This window comes from Amblyomma mixtum, chromosome 8 (assembly GCF_055824585.1).
Source record: "Amblyomma mixtum isolate Tamu chromosome 8, ASM5582458v1, whole genome shotgun sequence".
Lineage (NCBI taxonomy): Eukaryota > Metazoa > Arthropoda > Arachnida > Ixodida > Ixodidae > Amblyomma > Amblyomma mixtum.
This window is the reverse complement of record NC_143019.1, coordinates 39,877,480-39,896,473: the sequence shown is the minus strand read 5'-3', so window position 1 is coordinate 39,896,473 and position 18,994 is coordinate 39,877,480. Positions and strand designations below refer to the sequence as shown.

The following is an 18,994-nucleotide window of genomic DNA, read 5'->3' as shown; positions in this document are numbered from 1 at the left end:
AGCCTTCTGACTGCTGCAGATGACTGCACTGCTGCCCGGCGAATGAGCTGAACCACCACTTATCTACAGTTGTAGGTCATTTTATGTTTTATGTAAGTACAGTCTTTCGTAACGTTACGTGAATGTTTAAAGCGACCAACAAGGAAATTTTAAGAATCCAACATTTAATGGTGCAACGGTAAATTTTGCAATGGCTTGGAATAAAAACGTTGTAGAAGATTTTTACCGATAATTTTTTTCATCTGTGTATGCGCCCGTTTTTATGTATCCCGATGCTGGAAAGCACGATCAGCGAGCGCCACAGCAACTGCAAGCTGGCGAAAGAAGTCGCCTAACGACTAATCTAGTCCCAGCCGCGAGCCAGTAATTAGCGTTTGTATTCGAGTTCTTCGTGTGACGTCACGGGCGCCATTTTGTGGTAAAGCATGCAGCTTCAGCAGTGAAAACCGGAGCAGGTGGCTATAAACCGACTGGATAGGCTTGCAGCACTACGCCGCGATACATGCATCACCACATGATCGCTATTGTGACGTCGGTGCATACTCCTCCATGTCGGTTATCACAGGGTCCCCATGATTTGGCTGCACCTTCTGCGCCAGTTCAGGCAGTGAAGCAATCTCGCACTTAATTTGCCAGTGCAGCCAGCGCCACTTGCACTTTGGCACTCGATTTGACTTCGTGCTGCATGAGCTCTTCGGAAATTCTGCACCAGACCCCCGCCGAGTCCTCTTCTCGAGCAAGTGGTGACGGTAGGGCGCCTCGATGGCCAGCGGGGGAGGCGAGGGGGCATCCAATATATGGAAGGTGCTTGGCGGGTTGTGTAGCAGACAAGTAGCAGACGGCTCCGCGCACGTGTGTGTGTGTGTGTGTGTGTGTGTGTGTGAGTGTGCGTGCGTGCGTGTGTGTGTGCGCGTGTGCGTGTGTGTGTGTGTGCGTGTGTGTGTGCGTACGTGTGTGCCTGTGCGTGCGTGCGTGCGTGTGTGCGCGTGCGTGCGTGTGTCTGTGCGTGTGTCTGTGCGTGCGTGCGTGTGTCTGTGCGTGTGTGTGTGCGTGTGTCTGCATGCGTGCGTGCGCGCACGCGCGCGCGGCTGACACAGAACAGCCTTAATTGGAGGTATATGTATGTGAGAGGCCTTTGACCTGCAAGGGCTGATCATGATTTCCTTCATTTCGATGACTATTCGTTTCTTTCGTACATTGTAAGGGGTCGGTAGTGTACGCGGGGTCGTCGGAACGCGGCTGGGGGCGCTCAAAGCGAAGCGTCTCCTTTCTCAGAACGCGCCCGTTCGCGAATGCGCCGGGAAATACGGGTGTCCCCCGCCCCGCGGTACCGATTCGCGCACGTGCTGGCACGAATGTGTATCTGTGTTTGTTTTTATTTTTATTTTGTGGTGGAGAGGGTGATTTACCCTACGGAAGCTGGAGGGCTGGCCATGCTCTCGGTAAACCAATCATATGAGCAGTGTAACATGATTGGGTGCTACCAAATGTGGGCCGGGCCTTTAGGTCTTTAAAACCGGGCCCCGGAGCCGGAAAAAAGGGTTCTGCGCTAAGGTCAGGTGCTATGCATCTTCGGCTATGCCGAGTAGGGGCCTCCCCTAGTGTTAGCCAGTTCCGCCTTTTTATTGTTGTGTATCTCTTTGCTGTTTAATTTGTCTCTAGTGACTAAACTTGCATATGCTGTAAATATTTGTATATAAACTTCAAGTATTCGCCCGACCCCTGCATCGTAATTCATCGTGAGACCGTTTATGACGGTGGTGGTGAAAACTTTTAATTGTTGAAATAGAGTTTGGGAGCCACAGAGTGGCCCCGCTACATGGTCGGCGTCCCTAGTCCGGGACACCGCATGACAATGCCCCGTCTCTCGCCCGTTTCACCAGAGCCCTTTGGGACTCAAGCGAGGAGAAGTTGAGGAGGGCAGTCTCCCGTGCCTCTCTGGAAGGGGTAGGGGAAGGGAGGAGGTGGGGATTTTGAGTACATGCCCACACCATGTGGAAGATATCACAGGCCTCCCCACAGTGCGGGCATCGCCCATCCGTGTTTGGATCGTAATGCTTTAAGATTGCAGGACAGAGTAGAGTACCTGTCTGCAGGCGCCTTAAAGTTGGCTCCTTCGTCTTTCTCAGCCCCTTTGCAGGGGCCGGGAAAAGGCGGTGGATGTCGCTATAATCCGTTATAATTTCCCTGAATCGCAGCAGCGGCTGGTTAGTCTCCGAGTCAGAAGACCTGGGATGAGGAGCCTGGTGAATGAGCGCTCGGGCAGCCGCGTCAGCGGCCTCATTACGTAAGCCCTGGTGGCCAGGAGCCCAAATGATTCTTTTGGGTGTTGGATCAGTGGCAGTCCGTCTTAGAATACAAGCAGCTAAGGGGGAGATCTCCCCTGCCAAGTAATGATCACATGCTTTTCGGGAGTCCGTAATGATGATTCTCGAATTGGCGTGGGCGGCAGCAAGCGCTATCGGTACTTCCTCGGCTCGCATTGAATTCGGGGCTCGAAAAGAGAGTTCATCAACGTGCATTTCCTGGTGAATGACAGCGGCCGTGTAAAATCCCGTGGGCGATGGCCCTGCTGCGTCTACATAATATACACCGGGTCGGGAGCCGTGTTGTCTGGGCACCCCTGGTGAGAAGATCAAGCTTCAGTCTTCCAGTGAACAAACCGTCTCTGGCGGGGCACCTCTGGTGCAAGGAAGATAAAGAACCTGTGAACTTTACTGGCGCAGTCGACGAAGATCCTGCGGCCATCGGAAGACGGCGCAGGAAGAAGAAGAACCTCTGAACTTTACTGGCGCAGTCGACGAGGATCCTGCGGCCATCGGAAGACGGCGCAGGAAGAAGACTGAAGGCAGGGAGAAAGGCGACGACAAGGCAACAGGTCAGCGTTCGAGAACGGGCCTGCGGAGAGACGGCGGCAAGTATGCAAGGACCACGGCAGTAGTCCAGCGACGCGGGACTGCATCCGGTCAAGGAAAGTCGAGAACTTGACGGTCACCGGCGGGTCACAGCAAGTGACGACAACGTGCACAGGACCAGCGGCGTGCGACAGCTCATCGCAGCGTCCGGTGAAAGTGGCGGTGGACTGCGACGCCAAGGAGCTGGCAATGCGGATCGACGCATCGAAACTGTGAGTTTCCTTCGTCGCATTGTTAGCGTCCCTGTGCATGTGTTCGAGCCGGTAGGACAGTTGAGGGATACAGACGGCGGTATGGAGAGTTATCCATGTCGGCCTACACTCAACGTGAGGTACCGAGTAGAATTGGCGAAGGCGCGGTTAGCTTATTTTCAGGCTGAACTTGCAAAAGTGAATGGAAAGGCACCGCTGTGCGAGGAAAAACCTCCGGATTTGGAGGTGTTAGAAGCAAGGCGCCAGCAGCTAGAGCTCGAGCTGGCTAAGCTGAAAGAATCTAGGAAAGCTAGTGAACTAGCCAGGGGGAACTGTTCCGAGTCCAGACAGCCTGCGCTGGAAGGCAAAGGCTTGTGCTCGTCAAGCACAGGTGAAGGAAGCAGCAGCCAGGTGGCTGTAAACAAGCAGCCGATATGCAAGAACGCCTCTTCGCTTGGAAAGGCGGCGAAAAGCGCAGGAAGTGAAAATAAGATTCCTGAAGGGCGCGAAAATGTCACAGCTTCTCCGCCACCGCGAGTGGCTAGCAGTGAAAAGGAACAACCAAATTCCGATGTTCCGGGGGCAATCGAGACCAAGCTGTCCGATAGCAATCAGGGCAGCGATATAATTCCTGCAGGCTCTATGAATGGGAGTGTGACCTCCGACACGGAACTAGTGTCAGGAGGAAGTCTAACGTTGTCGCAACGGCAGACGGTGTCGGGCAGGTGGCAGGAAGTGCCTCGTAGCGTTAGTGATGGCAGGAGCGTTCCATACGAGCCAGAGAACGGAGGTGGGCCTGTTGCGCCTACCGGGCGGAGCGCCGCGCAATTGTCGAACGCACCCGATGGGCGTCCGACCAGGACTTTCGAGGACAAGGAAATGCGTGACGACTTGACTCAAGGCAAATTCGGATCAAGTGACTACGAGTCACCTCATACAACCTCAGAGTTAGATGATGCCGTTAAGCCGGCAAGCTCCTATAAAGTAGGGAGCGGCAGTTTCAATGTTTGCCTTTGCAGGAACGAGGCAAATGGCTCGCAGCGAGGCAAAGTACTAGGAGGCAAGGGCGAGGCTTTCAAATTGAAAGTCGGTGCGAGGAACAGTACGCTCCGTGCTACAGGTCGCCAAATTAAGTGTAGCAAGACTGACCGTACTGATATATTTGGATGGGCCAGGGGCTATGCTCCTTGTGCCGCACGCGGTTCGTACCGGCGCGCCGGAGAGAGCGTGCCCTTAGGTGCGTTGTGTGATCAGGGGTTTGGGCCCATCGAGAACCGGGACGTGTTTGATCCTGGAGGGCACCAGCTGTTGAGTTCTTGGCCCGCTGTGGCACCAATCTAATGAGCGTAGCGGCCATTAGGCGTTAATCGTGTCGATCGAGACACCTGTTGGCTCGAACGCACACAAGGACGCGCGGTACGACTAAGGAGGCTCACATGGCCGCTTACGGACCCAATATGAGTGCCAATGGACGCTCCGGTTGCGAGTATCTGTGTGCATGTGTGCCTATTCGCGATGACGAGTGTGTACTATAGGAGATGGTGAATTGGGTGCAACCCACCAACTTGGACGCCGTGTTACGGCGCACGGCAGGCATGCCACTGTGTGTATTGGAGTGTGCATTCTGCTTATGTTTTTCTTGGTGCCCCTAAGCATTTTGCGTAATGTTGCGTTGGTGCCCGTGTGGATTATTTTGCTTTTGGTTTTGTTGGTGCCAGTGCTTGTGTAGCTGCGGTGGTTTGTGGTTTCGTGACCGACACCGATCCCTTCTTTGTTATAATTCTAAAAGTGCCATTTGGGCCCTTTGTACAATCTTGGGAAGTGCGTGTAAGGGATCGGTAGTGTACGCGGGGTCATCGGAACGCGGCTGGGGGCGCTCAAAGCGAAGCGACTCCTCTCTCAGAACGCGCCCGTTCGCGAATGCGCCGGGAAATACGGGTGTCCCCCGCCCCGCGGTACCGATTCGCGCACGTGCTGGCACGAATGTGTATTTGTGTTTGTTTTTATTTTTATTTTGTGGTGGAGAGGGTGATTTACCCTACGGAAGCTGGAGGGCTGGCCATGCTCTCGGTAAACCAATCATGTGAGCAGTGTAACATGATTGGGTGCTACCAAATGTGGGCCGGGCCTTTAGGTCTTTAAAACCGGGCCCCGGAGCCGGAAAAAAGGGCTCTGCGCTAAGGTCAGGTGCTATGCATCTTCGGCTATGCCGAGTAGGGGCCTCCCCTAATGTTAGCCAGTTCCGGCTTTTTATTGTTGTGCATCTCTTTGCTGTTTAATTTGTCTCTAGTGCCTAAACTTGTATATGCTGTAAATATTTGTATATAAACTTCAAGTATTCGCCTGACCCCTGCATCGTAACTCATCGTGAGACCGTTTCTGACGGGGCACCCCTGGTGAGAAGATCAAGCTTCAGTCTTCAAGTTAGATAAACCGTCTCTGGCGGGGCACCTCTGGTGCAAGGAAAGAAGATAGAGAACCTGAACTTTACTTACATCGTATAGAGACACTCATTTTCCTACCTTGTCTGTTCGGCCTCCATCGGCGGCATTGCTCACCTAATAAATGTTTTTTTTTGTGTGTATTTCAGGAGATTTAATGTCAACAACAAAAATGGATCCAAAAATAGTAAGTTTACCTCGTACTTTCACATCCCTGCTGATTCTTCCTCGGCATGTTTAAAGTGTCCAACTTAAATCCTTTCCTGCACAGGAAAAAACACACCCAGTGGTTCGCGACACTTCGCGCGAGCATCCTCCGTGAACCGCCATGTTTTGTGACTGGCCTAAGTGTACCCGTCCATGCAAAACATAGAGTTCAGACGTGAAAACTAAATTAATTGTTCTGCATTGAACCTGAATAGGCCTTCAAGCGAACATCTAGACAGGCAAACCATTAAAAAAAACACTTAGGCAATCCTCACTGGACCGTTTACGCTAGTACTTTCCGTTGCTGCTAATTCTGTTGTCACTCCGCCTTGAAGGTACGACTCGATAGCAATGGGTTAATGCCCATATATGCAGAATTGGTCTTTCTCTACTTTACATTCATAGACTTCTGGGAGTCTTCATACCACTCCTGGCGCAGTGGTGCAGCGGTTAAGCGATGCGCCACTGCCCTGGAAGGTTGGTTCATGGTTTAAGGGGGTTTAACGTCCCAAAGCGACTCAGGCTATGAGGGACGCTGTAGTGAAGGGCTCCGTAAATTTCGACCACCTGGGGTTCTTTAACGTGCACTGACATCGCACAGTACAAGGGCCTCTAGAATTTCGCCTCCATCGAAATTCAGCCACCATGGCCGGGGTCGAACCCGCGTCTTTCGGGTCCGCAGCCGAGAGCCATAACAACTGAGCCACCGCGGCGGCGCCCTGCAAGGTGGTCTGGAAGGTAACCGTTTCAAACAGAGCCATAGGCGGGGCTTGTGAGACCCAGGTTGCTGTTCCCGAGCAACATCTTCCGACCATTCATTTATTGAACTGCCACCTACCACGGTGGGCAGTTCACTCGCAATCTAGTGGGTAAGTGTCCATCTGCCATGGTCGGCAGGTTGTGATGACGTCACAAGGTTCGCAGGTGTCACGCTTGACGGCGGTCGCCATTATAGCTTCTGAACAAAACGCCTTAATAACAAAAAATGCGGTTTTCCTCATACCTAGTGAATAGTTCACTATGGGTAATTAAACGATACTCTTTGATATCGCTCCACTTGCGCCTCATGAAGGAATTCCCATTAGCCAACATTGCATGTCACAAGACAAGTGGTTTGCAGCGCTGTGAAGGCGGCGGCGATCTGAACCAATCAGAGCGGAGTGCTCTGCAAAATGTGTCCCTGTGGCTCCATCTCTCGGTATGAAAGAACACCAGTGTCCAGATGCTGCGCGCAAAAGACTGGGTCGACTGCGGACGCCATGTTAGCAGGCCTCCGCAGTGCTGTGTTCTTGCGGGCATTCCCTGCTAATTTAACCGATGTGAATGAAACGCTCACTCTACTTTCAAAACACCACCCTGAACTATCTTTTCAATTACTGGAATAACTATTTAAAAAACAGCCATTATACTGCTCAGATATTTGAGGGACTATTTGTTGTCTTCCTTGGCCTGATTGGAGAGTGAGTTCTACCATCCACAGTCCTGCAAACGACTTAGGAGATAAAGTATAAATCTTCGCAGCAGCTTATGTGCAAAGAGATATAAGCGGGAAGTTGAGACCCCAGCGTTCATGTTGGAATCCCACTAGACCGCACTTGTCTCCTTGTACTTACGTCCCTTTAGTGGATAAGAAACACGTAGGCAAGGACGTCTAGAAATGACGATTAATTTAGTTGAAAACACCGAAAATGGTAAGCTTACTAATTTGCTCGAGCGGTAAAAGCGCTCTTTCAGGAAGTGAGTGCTCAAGACATACCCATGAACGACACACCTCTGGAAAGAACTTTGCGTCTGACTGCACGGAATAAATTCGGGAATCGGGTGGGAGGGCCTCATGAAAGAATCTTTGACAACAAGGTCTCGAATCCTTTAGAGGTGCACCGAGGACAAATTAAAGTTTGTTTGTATCGATAGAGTGCTGCATTATAACGAGAATAGAGGCTACTTTGAGCGAAAACGGAGGCTTTATAAGCTACAACAATGAAAAAACAGATGTAGAATACATCTATAAACTTAACTACGGTGTGTCGACACTGGTTTCTTGCTGTGGATTCCAGAGTACAGGATAGATAAACCGTCATCCACTTCAAAACGTTTGTTACGGAATTTGTTTCAGTGTAGACGGTTACTATTGGTTTGAATCGTATAAGGAAATTTTTGTATGGAATTTCCTAAACAATAAATGCATCTTTTGCTGCGAGATCAACATTAACGTGCAGTGAAAGTGCAATATAATCTGGCTCAAAAATTGATTGGAGTCGCGATTTTTTCGGCCTCCCGCGACATGACCTTCGGCGGAAAGGACGGCGCCATTGCTTGCGTTTCGCAGTTTATGACTCCTGTTTTCAACGTATGAGAAGAATTTGATGCTTAAGTGTTTTGGAGGTTTCATAAGGAGGGGGGTTATAGATACATAGATACGTTCTCCCCGCTGACACAGTTCAAAACCACCCGGACCCCACCCCGCGACAAATTCTCGAGCCGAAAAGAATGTGCTCTTCATAGCGCGCACAGCAGTCAGCCGTCCGTGGCGCTCATGTCGCTGCGACGCAGGCGCACTCTCTTATTAATTAAGGTAGCTAACTAGGGAGAGCCAAGGAGCGCGCCCCTCCCCGAGGCCGGCCGTAGGAGGGTGCATCGTGGGAAAGCAAACCAAAGGGGAAGACGCGGGGCAAAGTCCCCACAGTGTGCGTGGCTAATTATGTCCCCAAGACATCAGGCGTATTTTAGTTAATCCTCGGGTACATGTTCTATAGCTGTTCCGCTCATCATATAATCATTTTCTATGATGCGAAATTGCGGCACCTTATTGCTCTTCTTTGAACTCGGGACTCTTTGGGTTGTAAAAAATTGTGGTTTTGCACTCCGTTACAGGAAGCGATAGAGTAAACTGCACTGCGGAGCCACTACTTCGTTGCAGTCCTGAAGAAGAAGAAGAAGAAGGAGAGCCCCGGTACTTCTACAATGCATCGGTGCAGCAATGTCAGATGTACTACGCTTGCGAAGATAACTGGCCAAAAGGACTGAAAGCATCTAACTACTTCGTCACTAACCGCTCATGCGAGCTTGAATGCGGGTGAGTTCTTATTGTTGAGCAGTCTATCTTCTCTTTGCATGACGCTGTACAATTAATGCAAGCATACGCAAAATTTGTTCGAATAAATGTGAACCATTATCGCAGGTTTCCTCCATGTTTGTAAGCAACCTTGAGCTGCTGGTTCATTGACAGTTGCGTTGGCGAAGCACTGTCACGTTTCTTTAAAGCCTATCCGCTTTAAGCTTGCTGCTTTAAGCTTGCTGCTTTAGAAGTCACAGCGTGTGTTCTGATTGGTAAAAGAACTATACTGCGCCTTCATTAATCCCACTATTCGCAAAACACGCCAAAGCCATAGCTTGAATGGGCACATATACTGAGACGATCTACAAACTTCCGTGTAATCTATCGCAAGACACTGAACTGCTCCATTATAGTTCTAGAGCTTAGAGATATTAAAGTGCGTGATTAAAAAAAAATGTTAACGTAAATCACATCTCGTTGTAAATATTCAAGTCAGCTGTTTTCCAAGACTATCTAAAACTTCTGAATTCTTTTTCGAAGATGAAATTTAAAAAGCATGTTAATCTGTAATAGTAACCAAATTACCAAAGCAGACTAGGCCACATGACTCAGTTGGTTTCATTCCCCTAGGAAACTCAAGGTTTTTTTTTAAACTTCGTTACATTTACCTCGGACAGCTTCTACATATAGCCTCGAAGGAGTGCCAGATTCGATCAACGCAACGATTTTTTTTTCAACTAAGAATATATCAACATCTGCACTTCTTCACTCATACTAGCCTCGTTCTGACCTCGTCCTTTTTTATCACAAAAACCACACTGCGTTGCATTGGCAGTGTCAGCTAGAAACACCTGTTCTCACATGAAGATACATACTCTGAGGAGATTTACTAATTATAAACCTGACACCAAGTGTTTGAAGCCAGCGCTGTTTACAAGACCTTACGGGTACAAGACGATTTGCGCCACACGACGTTCCCATTGCTCCTGCACCACAGGGGTGTGCACCCTCACAGGGCTTTTACCCCCCTCCCCCCCCCCTCCCCTTTACCCCTTCGTTATAAGATTTCTCAAGAATTAAAATAAAAACATCTCGCGCTCATTTTGTGCTTGCTCGCGTAAATTTACAGCTTTCGGATGATATGTATACTGCAGCCTTCACTTTCGTCTTTCACGATCTTGGTATTTTCAGAAGATAGAATACACATCTGCGACTCATGGGCATTTGCAATGTGCACATGGTATATTTTCCCAAGAAAGCTTCTCACCTTTAAACCATCAGCTTTGACACTTCACGCCTACTTGAGCCTCTTGAGCAAAGTTATTTCTTTTTCTGGAGCATGTGCAGTGATACTAACCGACAAACAGCTTGCACACCGGGACGTTCCATTGATCTGAAGTCGTTTGCAATCAATAGCTGTCACATCAAAATCTTCATGCAGAAACATAACGATGTTCGCATATTTAGTTAAAATATGAGCCTGTCATTGTTAAGACTGACAGCCCTATTGCCTTGTGGTGTCTTGCGGTGTTTGCTGTGACTTGCAACACCATCTCAGGGGTTCCCCCGGTCACGACGTGAGGCGGCAGGTCCTCCTAGCCTCCCTCAACAGGGTAGGGCTGCCACATGCTAAGACTAGTACACGGAAGAGCCCGCGGCGACCAGCCACCTGCCATGGTTGGCGGGTTGCAAAGTGAAAACGAGGTAAATCCCCCTTTCTACTTGCATCAGAGAGGAAGGAGAGTGAGGCCGGAAGGTGGCTGGCAGGGCAAGAACCCAGAGGTTGGCTACCATGGCAGTGGTGGTGGTGAAAAACATTTATCGTCAATTAAATTTTTACTGAAAGGTGATTGGGGTAGGACCCTGTTGGCCCCTTCCCCTCCCATTTCTACGTGGAGCCCCTATTCCGTGGCCCCACTGGCAAGCAACGCCACCTGCGCCCGTAGAACCAAGGCCTTTTGAGTCTTTAGGTCTTGACAGCTGAGCAGGGCCGCCTCCCAGTCCTCTATGGTGGGGTTGGGGTTGGGGTAGATAGATGGGTTTGATTGACATGCCCAAACCATGTGGAAGGTGTCAGTCACCTCTCCACAGAACTGGCACGCGCCATCAAAGGTATTGAAATGTTTAAGCACCGCCGGGCACAGTACTGGTCAAATGTTTAGGGGAATCCCCCAAGGTGGAGTAGATTTGTAATAAGGGAGTAATTACTCATTGGCATCCACCCGAGCGCAGCCATACGGCTACAAAGGAAAGCTATACAGCTTTCTCAGAAACTTAATAAAAATTCGTCCTGGTCCGGGGTTCGAACCCAGGACCACCGCTACACCGGAGCAGTCGCTCTACCAATTGAGCTAACCAGGATGGCAAGCTTATGGTAGGACGAGAGCGAATTGATCAATAACTCGAAGTGGGAACAGTGTTGGTCAAATGTTTAGGGGAATCCCCCACGGTGGAGTAGATTTGTAATAAGGGAGTAATAACTCATTGGCATCCACCCGAGCGCAGCCATACGGCTACAAAGGAAAGCTATACAGCTTTCTCAGAAACTTCTTAGTTAAAGAAAAATTTGAACATTTGACCATTTGAACATTTAAAGAACATTTGACCAACACTGTTCCCACTTCGAGTTATTGATCAATTCGCTCTCGCCCTACCATAAGCTTGCCGTCCTGGTTAGCTCAATTGGTAGAGCGACTGCTCCGGTGTAGCGGTGGTCCTGGGTTTGAACGCCGGACCAGGACGAATTTTTCTTTAACTACGAAGTTTCTGAGAAAGCTGTTTAGCTTTCCTTTGTAGCCGTATGGCTGCGCTCGGGTGGATGCCAATGAGTGATTACTCCCTTATTACGGGCACAGTACACTGTTAGTGAGAATTTTGATGAGGAGGCGCTCGTCGGCGTTATCCAGACCCTTACAAGGGGCCGGGTAGCGCCGGTGCTCCTCCTTGTAGTAATCGGTGATTTGTTTGAATGTAAGGGCCAGATTGTCTGATTGGGAGTAGGCTTCCAAGGACAGGGAGATAGCCCGGGGAGAGAGTGCGCGGGCGGCCTGATCGGCCTGATCGTTTCCCTGGAGTCCCTGGTGACCGGGGGCCCAAATCAGGTTGCGTGGTGTTGGATCTTCGCATCGGCAGCTATATTGCAGTATGCGCCAGGCAAGCGGGGGAGCCCAGCCCAGCTCACGCGGGAGGAGGAATGAGCTACCTGAAGGTGGTCGGCACGGGAGCTACACAACGAGGCTGTTATGCTATCGCGTCACCACCACTCTGGGTAATAGATGTCCTTGAAGTTTTGGAACTGCGCAAGTTGTAATGAAGCAGATATCTGCGAATTAATGGCCAGCTAGATCAACAGAGTATGCGAATTGTACATAGACAGGTGACATGAGTCGAAGGGTGATTTATAGCCTATATGTGTTTAAAAGCAGCACCGCTCGTCCCAGGTGTAGTGAAGAGGCAACGTATCTGGCCGCAGACCAGAAGTTCCGCGTAGGGGATCCCCGTTACGCTGCAGCTTTTTATTTTTTGTTACGTTTCGTAGTAGACTGAGTATGTTCACTTCTGCAGAAAGCGCGTGTACTGCGCTCGAGCCAGGAGGGATGCAGAGATTATCGACAAAGAAGGGAAACATTGGGCAAGCATTTATTCACCAAAGTCATTCCATGCATGCCTTGACTTCTTAGAGTGTAAAACCGGACAAATCTTTAACTGGCGAGATTTTTGCATCCCTAACTGCACCTTCTAAAAGGCTTCTTTCGGCTAAACCACTGTCATATTCATGCTCAATCTGATGAGTGTTGCGGTATTTGGCGGCCCATTTTTTTTTCATATTATGCTTGAGTGGAGTAATTGCCTTATTAAATCAAAGTTATTAGTAATTTTCACCGTCTGCGCGTACGAAGAATTAGAACATAGGGGATACGTAGCAATGGTTCTGGTGGCGCAATCGCGCTTACTCTGGGTAAAGTACTTGGGTAGCATGGGAGGAGAGGCAGTTTACCCACAGGAGGAAGCAAGATTAAAACCAGAACCATTGCTGCGTGTGCCGCTAGTTATGGCTCTTCTAGCTGCAGACGATGAAGATTACTGCATATTTTAATCCAATCTGGCAAATACTCCACTTATCATAATATCCGTAAAAAAAATGGACCACCAAGTGCCATTACATGAATATGTTAGAGGTTTAGCCAAGAGAAGCATTGTATAAGGGACAATTAGAGATACAAAAATCACGCCACTTAAAGATTTGGCCGGCTGTTCATATCGCCGATGCAAGGCCAAATTCGATAACCACGACAACTTTTTTTTTCATTAAGGAAATATAAGCTTATGTATTGCTTTACTAAAACGTAGCCTCTTTCCGACTTTTTTATTACAGAAATTGCGTTGAATCACAGAACGAGAATGAAGTCGCTGCTAGAGATGACCTGAATTATGATTAATTCCTGGATATTCACTGACGACGAGCCTGGCACCATGTGCTTGAGGGCGGCGGGAGTGCCACGAGTGCCACCACATGACACATCCATTCCTCCAGCATCACAGCAAATCTGCACCTTCTTAGAACCCCCTTAGCCTCCTCTTTGCTCCATTCGCACGCGGATTTTTCATAGAAGACAGTAAAGTGTCCTTAAGTTGAACCAGTGCAAAATAAAAACTTCTGCGCAAGAACTTCTGTGCAAAATAAAAACTTCTGAAAGCTGTGTAACGGAGCTATCAACTTTGTTTTTCCCAAGTATATAAATTACGGAAGACAGTTTGTCAAGACTAAAGTGTGAAACGGCGGAAGCCTGGCGCCGTTGCCAATGATGTTTGTCGGGGCCACAAGCGCCTCGCGTCAGCGACGTCCGGGCACGCCGCCGAGCACACGGCCGCCGCGCGCGCCGATGCGATGAGTCAGCCCGCGCAGCGCCGAGCCGCTCCGACACCCGAGCCCGACGACAGTGACGTCACACACACGGGCCAATCAGGAGGCACGCTCATGCGCCTAGCGACAGTGACGTCACGGCTTGGAGAAGACCAATCAGGAGGCCGGAAAGACTGGACAGGTTGGTTCTGCTTACATGTGACCTTGACAATGAGCCATTAAAGGCTTCCGCCTTATATTTTCAGAAAGTCGTGCGCTCTCCCGCGGCTGATCCACAATTTGAAGGTATACTGTTCGTGTCACCAAAGAAAGCTCTTCATCTTTGAAACCAAGAAATTCTATACCCTGCATCTATTTAAGTCACAGTTCTGAACGCACCCTGAGTGGCTTATTAAAAGCTCTTTTCTTTTACTTTCAAGCGAACATCTGTGCACTGGGACATAACCGCCTATAGTTTACAACATAATGAAGTCAGAATTTTATGTGTGTTTTCTTCATTACAACAATGCGCATATAACAGATAATCATGAATAACTGTGGTATACCTTGATCTTATTTAGGCCCTACGCCAATCTGCCATTTTCTTCTGAAACAAGGCATTCCATCTAAAAAACAATCTACCTATCCGTGAAATCCAATAACGGACTTGGCATCATTAGTTTTAAAAATAAAGGGCCGATCAATTGGCCGAATGCGGAGGAAACGTGATATCACTCTTCTTTCACTTGCCCGTCTATTCCAGTTCTGATTCCATTCTAATTTGGACTCCATTGCCTTTCACTCCCCAGTCTATTTAAATTCCGATTCTATTCCAATTTCGACTACGCAGCAACGAAAAACGAGTCGCATTGTTGGATCGCGGCGAGTTCGCTTGCTTACCATAATACCCCGTTTAAGCGTGGGCGTTCAGACAGGTTGTACTATGAAGACGCGGCTTGCGCTTATGGTATTCTCTGTGCGGTAGGCGCTGGTGTGTCATAGCGACAGCAGAGAATGTCTCATCACTCATCTGCTTTACGAAACACGCATCGCGCCTCGGGAACATTTGAAAACTGGACGTCATAAATGCACGTCAAGACTGAACAATTTAATTTCAGAAGCGACATGAGAGCCTTCTCTCCGCTCATGAATGTTGCAGCCCACCCTGTCGCCCTAAGACCTCTTGGCTTCGCTGACATTTGTAAAAAACTTTCCTATAACGATGCTTTGCCATTTCTGTTCTTTATTTCCCCACACATTGCTTCTTTTGCACATTTGCTTCAAGCAACCAGGTGAGCATTTTGAAAAGAGGCAATGCGGAAACATCAACGTTAAAGTTAGTAGACGACAGCGCACTACGTACACATGTAGTAAGGCAGTGCGAATAACGGATTACAAACCAAAAAACTTCGCGGGCTGCATGAAGCAAAATCACATCCAAATACTTGGGAAAATGGAAAATAGTATGAAGCAGGAATGTATGAAACAGGATAGCGCAGATCGTCACGTATATAGATGTACAACCAATGCCACAGAATTTGAATCATACGTCCCTGAGCAAGCACTGCCGTTAGAATGCTGGCAAGAAATATACATGACGGCCACACACTCCATCATTATGTGGATTGAAAAGAAATCATGTGAAACCCACTGCTTGTACCTGTATGTCCGCATAGTCTCCATCTGGTGAAAAGCAGACTATTATTCTTAATCTTGTTTACGAATAGTTTCGAGAAAGAAGTGGGACATAAACAGCTGTTCCAACTGGCTCAATATGCCGCGAAGCGTTAGCCTGTTACGTGAAAGCGTTAGCCTATTACGCGAAAGCGTAAAGGCCCCGTTTCTCAGAAAAGCTGTTGTCGGCGTTGCCGTTGGCGTGACCGAAAAGTTAGGACTAAACGGTTGCAAGAGGCTCCCATAGATGGCGCTAGCCACACCAGCGGCGCATCGGAAACCTCTGACCTTCGGGCCCCTCGTGTTGCGAGTCAGACACGTTACCACTAGTGAGACACGTTAGTACGTCTTAGTTAAAGCGGAGCTTTGTATGTATGTCGTGCGGTCTTTCACGTAATAATTGTGACAGCGAACGAGGAAACAGTATACATTTCTGCGGGGCAAAAGGAATCGCTGTCGTGTCGTGTAAAGGCGGAGCTTTTGTGTCGCCCAAATTTTATTCAATGAAAAGGCAAACAAGTGAATGCACACATTAAGCGCAGAGAAAAAGTATGATTAAAAAAACGCCCCCGCTAAATAAAAGGTGCAGGACGTTCGCTGGGCAGATAACGTTTTTAAAAAATGAGGAAAATGCTTTAGCCACCGAGCGAAAACAAAAGAGCGCTGAATTTCACTGGGGGTCGTAAAGCCTAGATGTCTTCAGGGAATATGATGGAACAAGTTTGATAGTTGCTTCGGAGGCTGCAGCAGTGGAGCGTCGACACGCAAAAATATTTCTGTACTGAGCTCTGATTAATATAGGGCTGCTTTTTTGTGCGGGGTGAAAGCAACGCTCAGGCTTTAGTCTGAGGCTTTGAATAAAAAAAATGGTAGGACTTTAAAGCAGTCAAACCGAGTAGATGTGCGAAAGCATGTGTTTAGCCTGATTAATAGTTCTCTTTTAGTGGGTCGTCGATACGTCTGGCGACAATATTAGACTCAGGTTAAGCTCTGATGGAGGTTAAGCTCTGATAGACGTTAAGCTGATCTTCTGATCTGTTCAAGTCGCAAATGGAACTTGATGAAGACGACAATGTGCAGTGCACAGCGCGGCGGTGTGTTGCATTTTAACACGAGGCGTGATCGGCTGCGGAGATGGCATGGGGCTCTCGTGCGGCGGCCAGTGAAGCTGATCTGTTCACGCCGTCGCGGGTTCTAGTCCAGATGCGGAAATGTTTAATTTCTTCATTTGTTCAAGGACAAGGCTTCAGTCATATATTGGCTCTTGCAGCTTTGGTCGCGAAGTAGAGCTTTCGCTCTAAAAACTTGAGTGCACACTTATAAGCTTAGCCATAAGGTTATGACGCGATAGGGTTAGTGAAGTAATACCCACATATGCGGAATTGGGATTCTCCACTTTGCATTCGTAGGTCGCTGGGAGTCCCCATACCCCACCTGGGGCAGTGGTGCAGTGGTGTTAAGCGATGCGTCACTGCCCTGCGATGGCGGGTGCTGCCACCGGTGGTGCCTGTGAGACCTATGTTGCTCTCCCCGAGCAACCTCTCGCAACGGTCGCAATCCGGTGGGCACGTTGTAAGCTCCACAATGTCACGTGACCTACGTGGCCTACCTAGGTTGTCTTAGCGGCCGGTTGTTACGGCCACTCGGGCTGTGAGGGTTCAAACGGTCACCAACGCCGACGCCGGAAAATTCTTTCCGACATTTATTTATTCATGTGCAGTCTCGGTCAAAAATCTTGAGGCCAAAGGCTTTTCGCTTCAGCTTCGCTTAACAGAGCCATTACGACACTATTAAAGACCGAAGAACCTCGAAATGCTAGAGGAAGGTTTCTACTGATTGTAGAGAAGCTTCCTGCCTGACTTGTGTTTTTAACGATCCTCTACACGGAACGGTCGCACAAGGCCCATCGCAGGCCAGTGGCGCATCGCTTAACCGCTTCACCACTTCGCCAGGAGGGGTATATGAGGACTCCGATGACTAATTCTACATATATGAGCATTAACCGGTTAAAACTTTCGCGTCATACTCTTAAAGGGAAGCTGAAATGGTTTTTTTTTTTTTTTAGAATTAGAGGTTATTCAAGAATTCGAATCTATCAAGCTTCTAGATAAAGCATTCAAAGCATTTTTGCACTAGCATTTAAAATGGTTACATAATCATCGATTAAAACCGCGACGACGTTTAGGCTCACTACGTTGGAGGAGTGCAAGGAAACTCGGCAGTGACGTCATTGTTGCCGAAATTTCAGATGTCCGCTGCTCGCGCCTGCATGCTGCTGTGCGTCGTCAGATGGCGTCAAACAATGCATCGTGAGCTTCACCTTCGATGGCGTCGGTTTTCTTCCATGGAATAACAGTTTCTTCGCTGGAAACGTAGTGCCTTCATACGTGACGTCAATATCGGAGCCTCTGCCTGCCACTGCGCACGTCAGAGAAGCTGAACGCTGACGACAACCTTATTCCGCGATTACGCCACCTTTTAAAATGCTAGCGCAAAACGATTTCGCAGGCTTTACCTGTACATTTTGCACATGCGGCAACTTTAAACTCAACGAATTCTAAAACCGCTTCAGTTGCCCTTTAAGGCCGAGCTTAAATGCTCCCCCTCCAGTTTTTATTCGTATAGTCAGCTGTTTACGCGATGTATCAACATCACAAAGCAGTAGATATATTTAATTTTTTAAAATTACCAGAGCATAGTGTTAACGCGTACAAGTAGACGTCGAAAATCTGCACATAGCACCATTTGGCGCACACGAATCGAGGAAATATAATAGGTGCTATGTGTATCACACAGGCAACGAATTGGACGGTTTGCACGACATAGGCCGCCCAGAAAATTTTTTATCGAATCTTCTCTCTCATGGATTTAAAAATTGCGTGACTTTTGGTCTAAGTATCCAACGCGAAAAACCTACATGAATGAACGTGCGTACATTCGTTAAAATTAATAATGTCCTGTTTAGAGCTAAAGGGTTTAGATACGAAGTTTAATCATTGTTTGCACGTATTTACGTTTCTCCGGCCATTATTTACAGCATTTTGGAAATATAGATCTGCTTCTCTAACACAGTGGTGATTTGAGATGCATATTAATGCTGAGGTAGTTTGTCTAGACCTGTGCGTCGCTTAGAAAGTCACAGAAGTTCTTCGTTTTCTGTTTTATTTAAAGAAAAGTCAGAGGTCACCATTTGACTTGACTCTTAACAATAGCAATGCTGCCCATTACAGATGTACTGCAGAAGTTTCGAAGAAAGCATTTGTCAAACTGTGCATGTCAGCACAATTCATATCATCTCTTATTTCGTTCACAGTTCTGTGACTAAACTTAGTAAGTGCGTCATTATCATGATCAGTAGCAGCAGCAGCGTCAAGAGCCTACAGAGATGCACGAAAGATACCTGCTCGGCAACGTCCAGACACCAGTAATTTTCCGGTCAGGACATCGCCGTGTGCATCTACTCCCTCTTTTTATGGCTGAAATTTAGGCTGAAACCTTTTCGTTTGCGTCCACATTTCTGCCCCATTAAAAATAAGAAATGCTTACTCTTGGTAGCGAAGGTAAATTCTCACTGCAAAGCATAGTAATTTGATGCAGTTAGCAATGGGAAGAGGCTTTTAAATGTGGCACTAGTGGTCTTGAGGTTAGCGAATCGATGAGGTTGG

General features: G+C 48.3%; 1 protein-coding gene across 3 annotated transcripts in view; it reads left to right on the top strand.

Moving 5' to 3' along the window:
• Positions 1 to 13,502, top strand: part of LOC149332163 (uncharacterized) — a 39,433-nt gene extending 25,931 nt beyond the window's left edge. For 2 of the 3 annotated variants that reach the window (XM_089557109.1, XM_089557108.1), the window contains exons 4-6: positions 5,697 to 5,734; positions 8,629 to 8,830; positions 13,188 to 13,502. In XM_089557109.1, the coding sequence (XP_089413235.1) occupies positions 5,697 to 5,734; positions 8,629 to 8,830; positions 13,188 to 13,251 (304 nt within the window). In that variant the 3' untranslated portion in view covers positions 13,252 to 13,502. Of the gene's footprint in view, positions 1 to 1,924; positions 5,735 to 8,628; positions 8,831 to 13,187 lie in introns of those variants that run through there. The other variant, XR_016285133.1, reaches the window with a different exon arrangement.
• The last annotated feature ends 5,492 nt before the right edge of the window (positions 13,503 to 18,994 follow it).